General features: G+C 47.1%; 2 protein-coding genes and 1 long non-coding RNA gene across 3 annotated transcripts in view; all 3 read right to left on the bottom strand.

Moving 5' to 3' along the window:
* LOC106125862 (uncharacterized) overlaps nucleotides 1-1,081 on the bottom strand; it is a 5,489-nt gene extending 4,408 nt beyond the window's left edge. Inside the window, exon 1 of the mRNA XM_013323272.1 lies at nucleotides 130-1,081. Within this exon, the coding sequence (XP_013178726.1) occupies nucleotides 130-894 (765 nt within the window). The 5' untranslated portion in view covers nucleotides 895-1,081. The remainder of the gene's footprint in view (nucleotides 1-129) is intronic.
* Nucleotides 1,082-1,791: 710 nt separating this feature from the next.
* Nucleotides 1,792-5,045, bottom strand: LOC106125889 (uncharacterized). Its single transcript, XR_001228298.1, has 3 exons — nucleotides 3,965-5,045; nucleotides 2,587-2,716; nucleotides 1,792-1,924 (listed from the first exon to the last, which is right to left on the bottom strand). It is a non-coding gene; the product is annotated as an uncharacterized LOC106125889 (long non-coding RNA).
* Nucleotides 5,046-10,282: 5,237 nt separating this feature from the next.
* Nucleotides 10,283-11,157, bottom strand: part of LOC106125861 (gamma-glutamyltransferase 7) — a gene marked incomplete at its 3' end in the record, with an annotated part of 5,258 nt that continues 4,383 nt past the window's right edge. Inside the window, exons 7-8 of the mRNA XM_013323271.1 lie at nucleotides 10,846-10,988; nucleotides 10,283-10,383 (exon numbers count right to left, since the gene is read on the bottom strand). Coding sequence (XP_013178725.1) covers nucleotides 10,283-10,383; nucleotides 10,846-10,988 — 244 coding nt within the window. The remainder of the gene's footprint in view (nucleotides 10,384-10,845; nucleotides 10,989-11,157) is intronic.

Below are 11,157 nucleotides of genomic sequence, written 5' to 3'. Positions count from 1 at the left end.
TTTTTATGAATGCATGTCTCTATGTACATTTAAATTCCATTGTGTTTTTTCCATTTTGCTATCAACTTATATAAGTAGCCCCATGGGGGGGTTAGGAGCTTACTCAATTTGGAGGTTATTGATTCATACGTAACGGAAATACATCACACATAAATAAAAAATTGTAATTACATCATAAAATATTTGTCCGTCGTCCTCGGGGAGGGGATCGGGCAGCTCGAGGTGCACGAGGAGCGGCACACGCAGCCGCGAGGCGTCGAGCGCGGCGCGCGCGGCGGGCTCGCTCAGCGCCGCCAGCCGCCGCCAGCGCAGGCGCTGAGCTAGCGCGGACAGCGCGCCCGCCGCGTCGCGCGCCTCGCCCGCCGCCAGCAGCGCCGCTGCGCCGCGCGCCGCCGTCTGCGCGCTGTAGGCCAGCAGCGGCAGCGCGTGCGCCGCGCTCTGCCGCGCCACCTCGGCGAACGCGGCGACGCACGCTGGCCCCGCCATGGCCGACAGCGCGCCGAACTCGCCCGTGCCCAGTGCGGTGAACATGTACCTGTACGCCTGGCGCACGTCGCAGCGGTCGTCGAACAGCTCGACCTTGAAGCGCGCGGCGCGCGGGGCGCCCGCCTCCTCCAGATGCGCCTCGGCCAACTGCGCGGCCGCGGCGAGCGCGTGCGCGTCGTGGGCCTGGCGCGCCGTCACGCTCGGCACCATCACCACCACGCGCACCTCGCTCCTCCGCTCGCTCTTCGGGTGCGCTCTCAAGAACTCCTCGGCGGCGGCGTGGGGCGCGATGCCGCTGCGCGCCCGCGCCGCCAGATCGCGCGTCTCCTCGCCGTCGAGTCGGAAGCGGACCAGCGCTCGGACCGCGGCCGTCGACCTGGCGATCGCTCTGACGTTGGCGAATTTCATAAGACGTAGACTTTCAAAGGGGCAGTCCGTCGAGCCGACGTTCTTTTGTGTCGGGTCGGATGCGCAGGGCGGCGGGCCCAGCAGGGCGGCCGGCAGCGTCGCCAGCTCCGTCCACTCGGGCGCCCAGTCGCAAAGGATCGGGCGCGGAGGTGGCGCGGCGAGCAGAAGGCGCGCGGCCGCGGCCAGGCGCCGGCGCAGCGGCAGCGCCCGAACGCGCAGGCGCGCCTGCAACGCCGCGGCCCTCAGCACGCCCGCCTCACCCGCGTCGCTGGTCAGCACCACGGCGCAGCTCGCGTTGGCCGCCGAACACCACGGCGGTTCGTAGAATTCAATTACATTTCTGAATCGATTAAATAGATGGATAGATTAAGATATTATCTTTAATTTACTTTAATTACTTAAAAACATTGCATTATATTTCAATTTGAATTTATCGCTTCAATGTCGGGCAGACGCCGAGCAGAGGGTTAGAGGAAGAGACAACAAGTTGTAATAAAATGCGCAAACATAGCATTCCCTTACGGCAACTCGTCCGATGATCGAAGTATAGCATCGAGAGCGTGCGGCGGCATCTCGTACTGCCGCGCGACGTTCTCATCTGCGAGCTCCAGCAGCGAGCGGGTGGGGTGCGCAGGGGGCGCAGGAGGCGCGGTGGGCCCGGGGGGCGCCAGGCGCAGGCAGGCGCGCCGGGCGGGGGGCACAGCGTCGCCGAACACGTCCAGGCCGTAGTCCCGCAGCGGCCAGGCGGCGGGCGCGGCGGCCGCGGGCACGGGCAGCAGCGCGACGTGCAGCCCGCCGGCAGCCAGCGCGGCGAAGGCGGCGTCGCGGCAGGCGCGGGCGTCGGGCGCGGCGGGCGGGCGGCAGGCGGGCGGCGGCGGAGCGGCGCGCGCGGCCAGCCCGGCACGGCGCAGTGCGGCCGCGGCCAGTGCAGCGAGCGCAGCGCCGGCCGCGCTTCCGCCGGGCAACACGGCCGTCACGACCAGCTCGGTGTCGTTCCCCGGGGATCGATTTGGTTGTTGCCGTTCGGTCTCTGTAAGTTTTTCATAATATTTGGAAATCATAAAAATTATTTAAAACGATCGTTTACGTTTTCAAATTTTTAATCATTCTTGAAGGGCTATTTTATTAACATTAACCCATTACCTGGTCCACTTACCATTAACTGGTCTTCCATTTTAAAGCACTAGCGGTGCTACATTACTGATTTAAACAATGAAAGTAGGTACGTACATGATATGCCTTAAGTTACTTATGTTATGAAAAGAACTTTATACGACTATTATTGGTTTGAATCGACGTTTGGAATTAACATTATTCTTTAGAGAAAGCAATTAAAAATCGTATGTTATTTGCGTTGCTATTCTAATCCTTATCAAATAAATATGTTCGTTATCAGGGATATTTTATGTTAGTTAAAATTACTTTTTACAGTATACGATTCTGACAAATAGTTTAAAAGGTGTAACGATGACAAACGAGTGTTTACCGTGGTCGTACGTGGAGCGAGTGGAACGTGGGACGGGACGTCACCGGAAAGGGTATGAGAGAAAGGAGATCAGATGTATATCGTTTTGGCACCCGGACGAAGGCGGGGCTGTTCGCTAGTTTCAAAATAAAACATAAGAAATACTTTTATCCAAAGGGCAAAGGTATAGATCCTGAAAAACAACTTTGTTAGTAGATTTGGCTCACCGAGGTCGAGCTGTGCTGCGACCGCGAGGCACAGCAGCGTGCCGAATAGCGCGGCGAGCGGCGCAGAGAGCGGCGCCTGCGATGCTCCGCTGCGCCACCTGCGCACCATTGTCGCTTCTTCACTTATTGCCTATAGTTTGTTAAAATACCTTTGTTGGATTTCACAATTGTTATCTAAAATACGACATCGGTAGATATATTGTGACATAATTATCAATCTCTTGAGCCAAAAATGTGGAATTTCAGTTCCATTGTAAATAAGTAAAGGTAAGCGATGTGTGTAAGGTGGTAAGTAAGATAAGAGGTAAATTTAAGTTTATTTCTTTATAGTTAAAGCTACACCACGTGTTAGGTTTACACGGCATGAAGATTTCTTTTTCAAAATAACATAGCATACCAATTTTATTTATTTATTATAAGTGTATGGACAAGATATACAAAACAAAACAAAAAATACTGTTGATGTAACAGGCAGGAGTTTTTGTGTTAAATTATTAAAATTGGTTTTGTTTCTTCAAATATGTGTAGTTTATTGAATCAAATCCATGGTTTGAACATATGAGTAAATTAATTTGAAGAAACGAAAAAACAATTAAGCTTCGGAGCCGTTTCGCGGCTTGATTTGTTATAATTTTGGCCAAAGAATCTTTAGTAGTCTGTTGCAATGGTCTTTTAAATACATCTGAACAGTCCAAACTCTATAAGCGAGAAACTCTGCTTAGAGAAAAATCATTACAAGCGAGAATAGAACCGGGGTCCCTTGGACTCTCGCTTTTCTACGTTCGACTGTATATTATAAGGTATAGTGATCGTACTATACGCATATATACACTACGTTCATTAATAAATAAAAAAATGTGAGTAACACACACAAAGTGATTAACTCGGAAGTACTGAGTAACTCACACATAACATTCACATCTTAATTAAATGTTATTTACACGCATCATACATAACACCATACAAAAGCACTGCCTTTTAAATAAAAAGTATCTCTCAATCGGTCCACCAGAAGCGAAGGTCTGAGTTACCACACAAAAAACGTTCAGATATATTATATATATGTCATTCCTTTCCTTTTTGAAGTGTGTTAAAGTTGCAGAAAGCCGTGGGACGAGGCGGGGTTTGCGTTTCGTGGCGCCTGTACTGGGTGGTCAGCAGCGGCGCATGGGCGACGGGCCCCATGGCGGCCGCGGGCCTGTAGCCCGGGGCCTAGTCTAGCCGAGCAGAAACGAACTTGGACTTAGCGCAAAACTAATATACCTACTTACGTGTTTTATTCATTATTCATTTTTATGTAAAAATGTGATTCCCCTTCCGACGACACATATTAATATGCTAATATATACAATTACGAAGTTTGTTTTTCGACTCTAACCTTTTCTCTAATTCGCTAGCGCCGCAGAGCGTAGCGCGTCGATAGCCTTGAGCAATTTTCGAGATCTCAAAACGGAGTCCTATGAGAGCCGAAAAATAAATGAAGATGGCGAGGAAGCTCCCGGCCTCCACCGCCTTCCGTACTACTCACAGTGGAGGCACTTTGAATGTTGTAAACTATGTAGTAATGCATAATATCTGTACTTAATCACTTCAGTCACTGCGCAATTACTCGCGTGTCGACGACGCGACAAGCGATCGCGTCGAGACGAAGCCGAAAGTGAGTAGTGACAAGTAGCGAGCGCGTCGCGGTAGCGCTGCGGGCGAGGTCGTGCACACGTGCGGACTCTGCCGCCGCCGGCCGCGCACTGGACTGGCCTGGTTCGGATTCGACCGACGGCCGAATGCTGAAGGAAGGACAGCTGCACACAGCTCACAGCTCGTGGCCCGATAGCCGTGCGGGCCCGGCCCCGGCGCAGCATCGGTCGCGCCGCGCCGCCTCTCCCATGCCCGCGCGCTCCTCATCAAAGTTCTATCCCTGTGTGCCCTGTTATGTGTAGATAGAGAGAGGTGGTCGTCGTCCAAGACATGGACAAGTGTGACCCAGTTACCAGCTTCTACAGTATCCGGTATTTTTTTGTTTTTCCGACCGATGAAAGGTGAATATCATAATATAATTACTTATTAAGCAAACTGACACAATATGTAACGCTATCGCATTATTATGATATAGTACAATATAACACGAGCGAGCACCTTGCACCTACATATGTATGTATATGTCCACATAGTATGTATGTATGTACGAGTACCTACATGTCATACTTCTACATGTGGATAGGTTACTATTGCTATGGCATGATTTCAGTCGCATGGTATATGCTGTATTATGATTACACATGTATGTATAGCACTAGCTGGCTGACTAATTAATTACATTTTAGTGTACTTTACTGTAACATTAGCTTTTAATATACGTTCACTATAACTGACACATGTTCATAAAGGTAAAAATGAAAATGGTAAGGACCCACTGGAGTTAGTCATAGAAAAACATTTCTGGCGACGTAGGCGCACTGGGCACGTGTCGGGGCGCGCGGGCACGAGGCACCGCCGCCGTCACTCGCGGCCCGCCGGAGCTGCGCCACGCGCGACGCGCGTCACTTCGGCGCGCTCGCGGCTCCGAGCTATGTTTAGAAGTTTAGAGCTCGCGACACTCGAGCTTGTCAAAAACAAATCAAACATTCATAGTCTTTGTTGTAAACAATGACACTACATGTCAGGTTTACCATATGTGTTGCGCCTTGAACAAGTATGGAGCTAGCGGCGGGAGTCACGGGCTAGTACCGTCTAATATAAATACATCTTACACACGGGTTATCAATTTTGAAACGATTTTTCCATTAAGAGCCACACTGATGGTCATTTAATGGTTACCTACACATTTCATTTCTCAGTGTCAAATTTAAACTGATTCAGTGCATCAATAATAATGTCAATTGTTATCGAGAAACATTTCTGAGATAGTCAACAAGTGGCCTTCTATAATAATGGAACTATTCGCGGGGTCGCGGGGATGCGCTTGCACGCTACCTCGAACCGGGCGGAGATAGTTCCGATGCTGTCTTGTCTGCACCGATTTCTAGTACAAAAATAATTGCATAATAGATCGATAATGTAATGAGGAACTTATGCTTTTATTTGTTGTGTATTTTCTTTTGGAATATAGTGGTGAAGTAGTTTCGTTTTTTCTTCTACTTTTATTTAGAAAACTATGCTAACGGGAACAAAACGAGCCGGCCTGAGTGCAATAACATGTATGCATGTCCACCTGCTGCGAGGCAGTGCGGGCGCGCGGGACGATGTCGCCGCATGCGCGCGCGCATCTGCCACATTGCGATCAACAACAGCTGTATTCTTGTCTCGTGTCGTCACTACTTGTTTTCCCACCGCTCGCGGCCGCGGGGTGAGAGTGCAGCTGAAGCTCGCACACTATGTCACCGCTCGCTATGTCGCGCTCTCATCCGCCTTCCGGCTCTTAACAACACTGAGATTCGCGAAGGCAACATGCATTAGCTGTGTGAAACGTATATTTGTATCTTCGAGCGACGCTTCCATAACGAAATATTGAAGCCTTGCTATTGATGTATATTTAGTATGTTATTTGATGAAGCACATCACTTGTAACCAATGGGAATTCCCGTGCGTACAAACGCATACATCACAGTCATCGTCTCGTCGTGTTTGTTATGTAACGACTTGCCACACGTTCATAAAACGTGAATGCAACGCGCACTCGCAGCGCTCTATTGAATATTGTGTTTTTGTGGTTCTTCATCTTCTTGAGGTGCCTCTCCGACTAACGAAGGTTGGCGATCAGTCTGATCAGATCAGATCAGAAAATATGGTGAATATTTTCTGTTGTCTCTTGCGAAGCGAAATAGTTGGGCGGCACTCGCAACCCCTGTCCACTCTCGCATGTTGCGCAACCAGGACTTCTTTCTACGACCAACACTCCTTTTACCGGGAACTTTGTACATCCAAATACATATTTGATGCCTGCCTTTTACCAGTGCAGTAGGACAGCACCAGTAGCGCTCAATATCAGCGCTGGCATACAACTGGCACAATGAAAACACTAAAATTTGACTAGGCGATGGCACGCCAGTGTAACTGTCAAACTGTACTGGTTTAATGTAAAATAGGCATCAAGGTGATATTGTTTGTTCATTTGTGATATATGTTACATACATGTTTGCATACTGTGCCTTCAGTATTTGCATACCATAATATAATACCTGTCAATTATATAGTAGGTACACTCTTTGATAACATCACTTGTACATACATACATTGTGAACACTTTGAGACAATATGATGCCAGTAATGTAAATGAATTGACCCAAAAATTATGAAAGTAAATAAAAGGCCAGTAGCTGCATAGGCCATAAAATCCACATTTAATATTGTATTTTATTCAGGAATGTGCGTTACGACAGTCTTACATTTTTTTAGATAGTAAATTATATTTAACAATAAACTAACAAAGAATCTAATGAATAGTCTTCATCATCATCTCACTAAACGTATCCGCCGAGGGGCTCGGAGCCTACCCTAAGTTAAGGGTGATTAGGCCATGAATAGTCTTATTCTATGATATTAAATAAAATATTAAAAACGAATAATTTACTAAAATATATTATTAAAAGATTCAGATTATTTCGTGTATTGACAGTAACGTATGCGCAATGTCGTACGTACTCGTATATGTGTGAAGTGGAAACAATACTGCGTTTCTTCTTATCAATTGTATGCCATAGCTTTAATTCTAATCCTTTTCCCTCGAGGAAGGGGGAAGTGGACATGGCGGGGTAGAAGTACGTATAGAAAGCGGAAATAAACAACCTTACAACTGTCTCTGGGCAGCGGTGTCTTCGCTATTTCGGCGATACCTCTAGAGCGACGCTCGACTTCCAGTCAGCTCAGGCCCACTAGCGCCTACCGCGCCGCACTCAGCTTATACATATGATGTATTCTTTTACGTATAAATCTAACAAGATAACCACGTCATGTTCCTTATTTTATTTATCACCTAAATGTTAAATCGTTTTTCTGAAAGGTTTTCGTTTGTGAAGGGATGTCAAACTCACCGGCCGCTTATATCGCATTCCAACCACCAGTTGTGAAAGTGTTTTAAAGTACGTAAAATTTACTTTCATTTCAAAAATTCAAAGCGTAAACACGAATACGACACATTCACGAAAATTGCTTTGCACATTTTTTTGTAAATAAAAACTATTACCATATTCTTCTATTTCTATAATAAACCTTATAAAGCAAATTGGCTTTTCGTGACCTCTATTTGCCTTCTATGTTCACTAAGCCACGTGACGACACCATCATGTTGTTTATTTATGCTAGATGGTTTGTGATGTTTTTAGTAATAAATCAATGAAAATAGCGTATTTCTGAACCCGTTAAAATTATCCGTTTTTGGCTTACATAGTCTACACTTACATTGAGTAGTATAAAAGTGATGTAAGAATGAGAAATGCTACAAAATAGTCAGCGATGGCATATCTCTATTTTTTGCGCTTTTCTCACTACATTTACTTGTAATAGAGAAAAGACAATTAAAAAAAAAATTAAGAACTTCTCTGTTTGAAGTCTTTTAAAAATAGCACGTTATTTGCGGCTTTTATTAGGGATTAAATATTAATCTTTATACAAATAAATGTTTAGTTATCAGGTGAATTAAATGTAGATTTAAATTACCTTTTACAGTAAGAATGTGATCACAAACAATAAACGTAATCGAAAGACCAGCTCGCGGGTCGGACGCGGACATTTTTATAACGTAATGTTTTGTTTTTATTGGAGTGATGCCACGTGTGGCTCGCCACGCCGATCTTACTTCTATTTACGAAGAAGTATGTAGGTAACTGTGAACATTCTCTGTTTATTACATTTTATGCGATGTGGATAGTGTATATATAGATACATCCATTTGAATAATGCTGAATTTGGAATAAGCACAGGACGAAGAAAAGAGCCGATGGACCTCTAGATATATGTAAAAGTGTCGCTAATGAGGCCACACTCGACGCGCAACACGAAGCGGAGTGGAGCGCGGGCGCCGGCGACCTCGCAAGGTGAACGTGTCACCGCCGACTGTATCTGTGCTAAACACAGAGTTGCATTGATGGTTCGTAAACATAATTTATCGCTTGCAGTTCAGTTCAATATAAACATATACACATGTGAGTGGATAAAGTAACCTTACAATGTCACCGATGTCTGACTGCCAGATAATTCCTAGAGCGAGAGCGCTACATATCCGCAAACCATAAACTATTCAGTTAATACAAATGTAGTGTCTATGTGTAATAGCATAATATATATTTTATATTTCATATATATGATGTTTTTATCTTATTAAGTGTAGTTCTGTGTTGTGTGTTAGTAGTGCAGTTGTTAAGCGCTCGACTGGACCGAATGATAATCTACACGTCCACGTTCGATCCCCGTAATGTACCAATATGGTGTTCGAATTTCATATGTACATACATATTATTCGACGTTCTTTTTTGTTCATTATACAAGCAGGTAAAGATGTTTCGAGTGCAGATACTCGAGCAGCAGATACATCGGCGCAGGCGGTGGTTAATGACGCCGATGGCGCTCAATCGACAAACGGTCGATATGGAATCGCGGGTTATTTTCATCGTCGCGGCCGTGCCCGGTGTGCAAAAATGTTATCAAGGTCGCATCGCATTGTCACGTCTTTTGTGTCATTCTACGTTTTCAGAAATGTATGAATTGTGGGCAGCAGCCTCCAGTCTGACCTCGCAACAATAACATCGAGAGTGTCGCCGGCGCGCGTTCACAAACACTCCATATTGATCTCTGAGGATTATTTAAAGCGATGATAACTCGGCGACCGATACCTACTACACCAAATGATATAAATATTTTAGTAATTTCATAAGAGTAGGTGCGTGAAGGTGAAGATAACAAATGAAAACAAATCACGTCAGTGCGGCTGCAGATAACGCGCGTCTTCTGCGTAATCACTCGTCCACGTACAAATGAACGCAGTGATCTGTTTCCAATACACAAGAGACAGCAGCACTCAGCAGCACTCAGCAGCAGGCAGCAGCAGACAGCCGCGCATGGCCGGCATCATAGATGTCAGTAGACAAGCGGCAGTCCTTACTTCTTACTAATATAATAAATGCGAATGTTGGACGGATGGATGTTTTTTTTTCTAACAGAAGGGGGCAAGCGAGCAGCGGGAACGCCGAGGTGTTCAACGACGCTCATGGACATCAGCAATATCAGAGGAACCGCACACATACGGTGTTTATTTGAAGGTATCTCTGAAACTGCTGAACGGTTCTCGATTAAATTTAGCACATATAGAAGATGGCCTGGCACAGAAGCTAGTACAGTACTAGTAATGTTTATCTTATTCCGCGCGGACAACAACTACACCACAGTGAAAGTATTTATTAAGGAACAGATTTCAAATTAATAATGTTCAAACAACTCGATCAAAAATCATTATTACTTATATTTATTACGCTGCAACATTCAATCAATAAACTCGTTTCACATAGATTCAATGATTGATCACAAGCTATCCAGACGTGAGTGTGAGGCACCCCCCGCCGGGCACCCCCCGTCGCGCCCCCCACTAGAAGCGCGCGGCGAGCCCCCCCCCGCGGCTGTCGGCGTGCGCCGCGAGCGCGTCCCCGCGCTGCCGCACCAGGTTGACGGCCGCCTCGGCCGCGCCCCCCGCGCCCCCCGGCGGGCCTCTGGCGGCCTCGACGGCGGCGGCGGGGGGCGCGCCGGCTGCGAGCGCGCGCGCAGTGGCCGCGAGCGCAGCGGTGGAGCCCGCGCCGATCACGTACCGCGACCCTGCACACGGCACGCGCATCTCACATCACGGACTGAACCTTTATTTAATATAATATATCAATTAATTTAATAAATAATCATACAATTTAATACATTTAAATATGTCAATAAATTATTTAATCGACTTTGTCTGTTTCATAGCGTCGAGAGCGTCAGCGGTTAAGCACTCGACTTGCAATCCGCAGGTTCTGGGTTCCGCCATGTACCACTGTGTTTTTCGATTTCCGATTTTCATAATATGCACATCGGAGGTAGGTAACGTGCACTTATCTAAGAAGAAATTCAAAAGATATGTGTGAAGTCAACCCGCAGTGGTTGAGTATGGCCTTGTCGTCTGTAACTTAGGGTAGTCTCGGATCCCCTCAGTGGGGACATGTAGTGAGCTGATGTCGATCTGTTTTATACAAAGTATTCATGATTTAATCAACCGATGACATTATAGTAAACGTTTCGTCGGCTCACCGCACACGTGCTGGTCTGCGATGAGCGCGGGCGCCAGGTCCAGCGGCGGGCCCGGCGGGTCGCGCCGCCAGCCCCCCGCAACCCCCGCGACCGCCGCGCCCCCCGTGACCGCCGCACTCGCCGCCGTATCCGTAGACACCCCGCTACTCATTAATTAATTAATTCAATACTAAAATGAGAAAAATACCTAAAATAAAAAATTGTAAAATAGCGAGACGCCAGAGGCGATGAGCTGAGTACTCACGTGACGAGCGCGACGTATGCGCCGAGCGGGTCGGCCACCGCCAGTCCGGCGGCTACGGCGGCCCGCGC

Source organism: Papilio xuthus, unplaced genomic scaffold (genome assembly GCF_000836235.2).
Source record: "Papilio xuthus unplaced genomic scaffold, Pxut_1.1 DF825752.1, whole genome shotgun sequence".
Taxonomy (NCBI): domain Eukaryota; kingdom Metazoa; phylum Arthropoda; class Insecta; order Lepidoptera; family Papilionidae; genus Papilio; species Papilio xuthus.
Note: the sequence above shows the minus strand (reverse complement) of the source record. Positions and strands in the feature narration are given on the sequence as shown.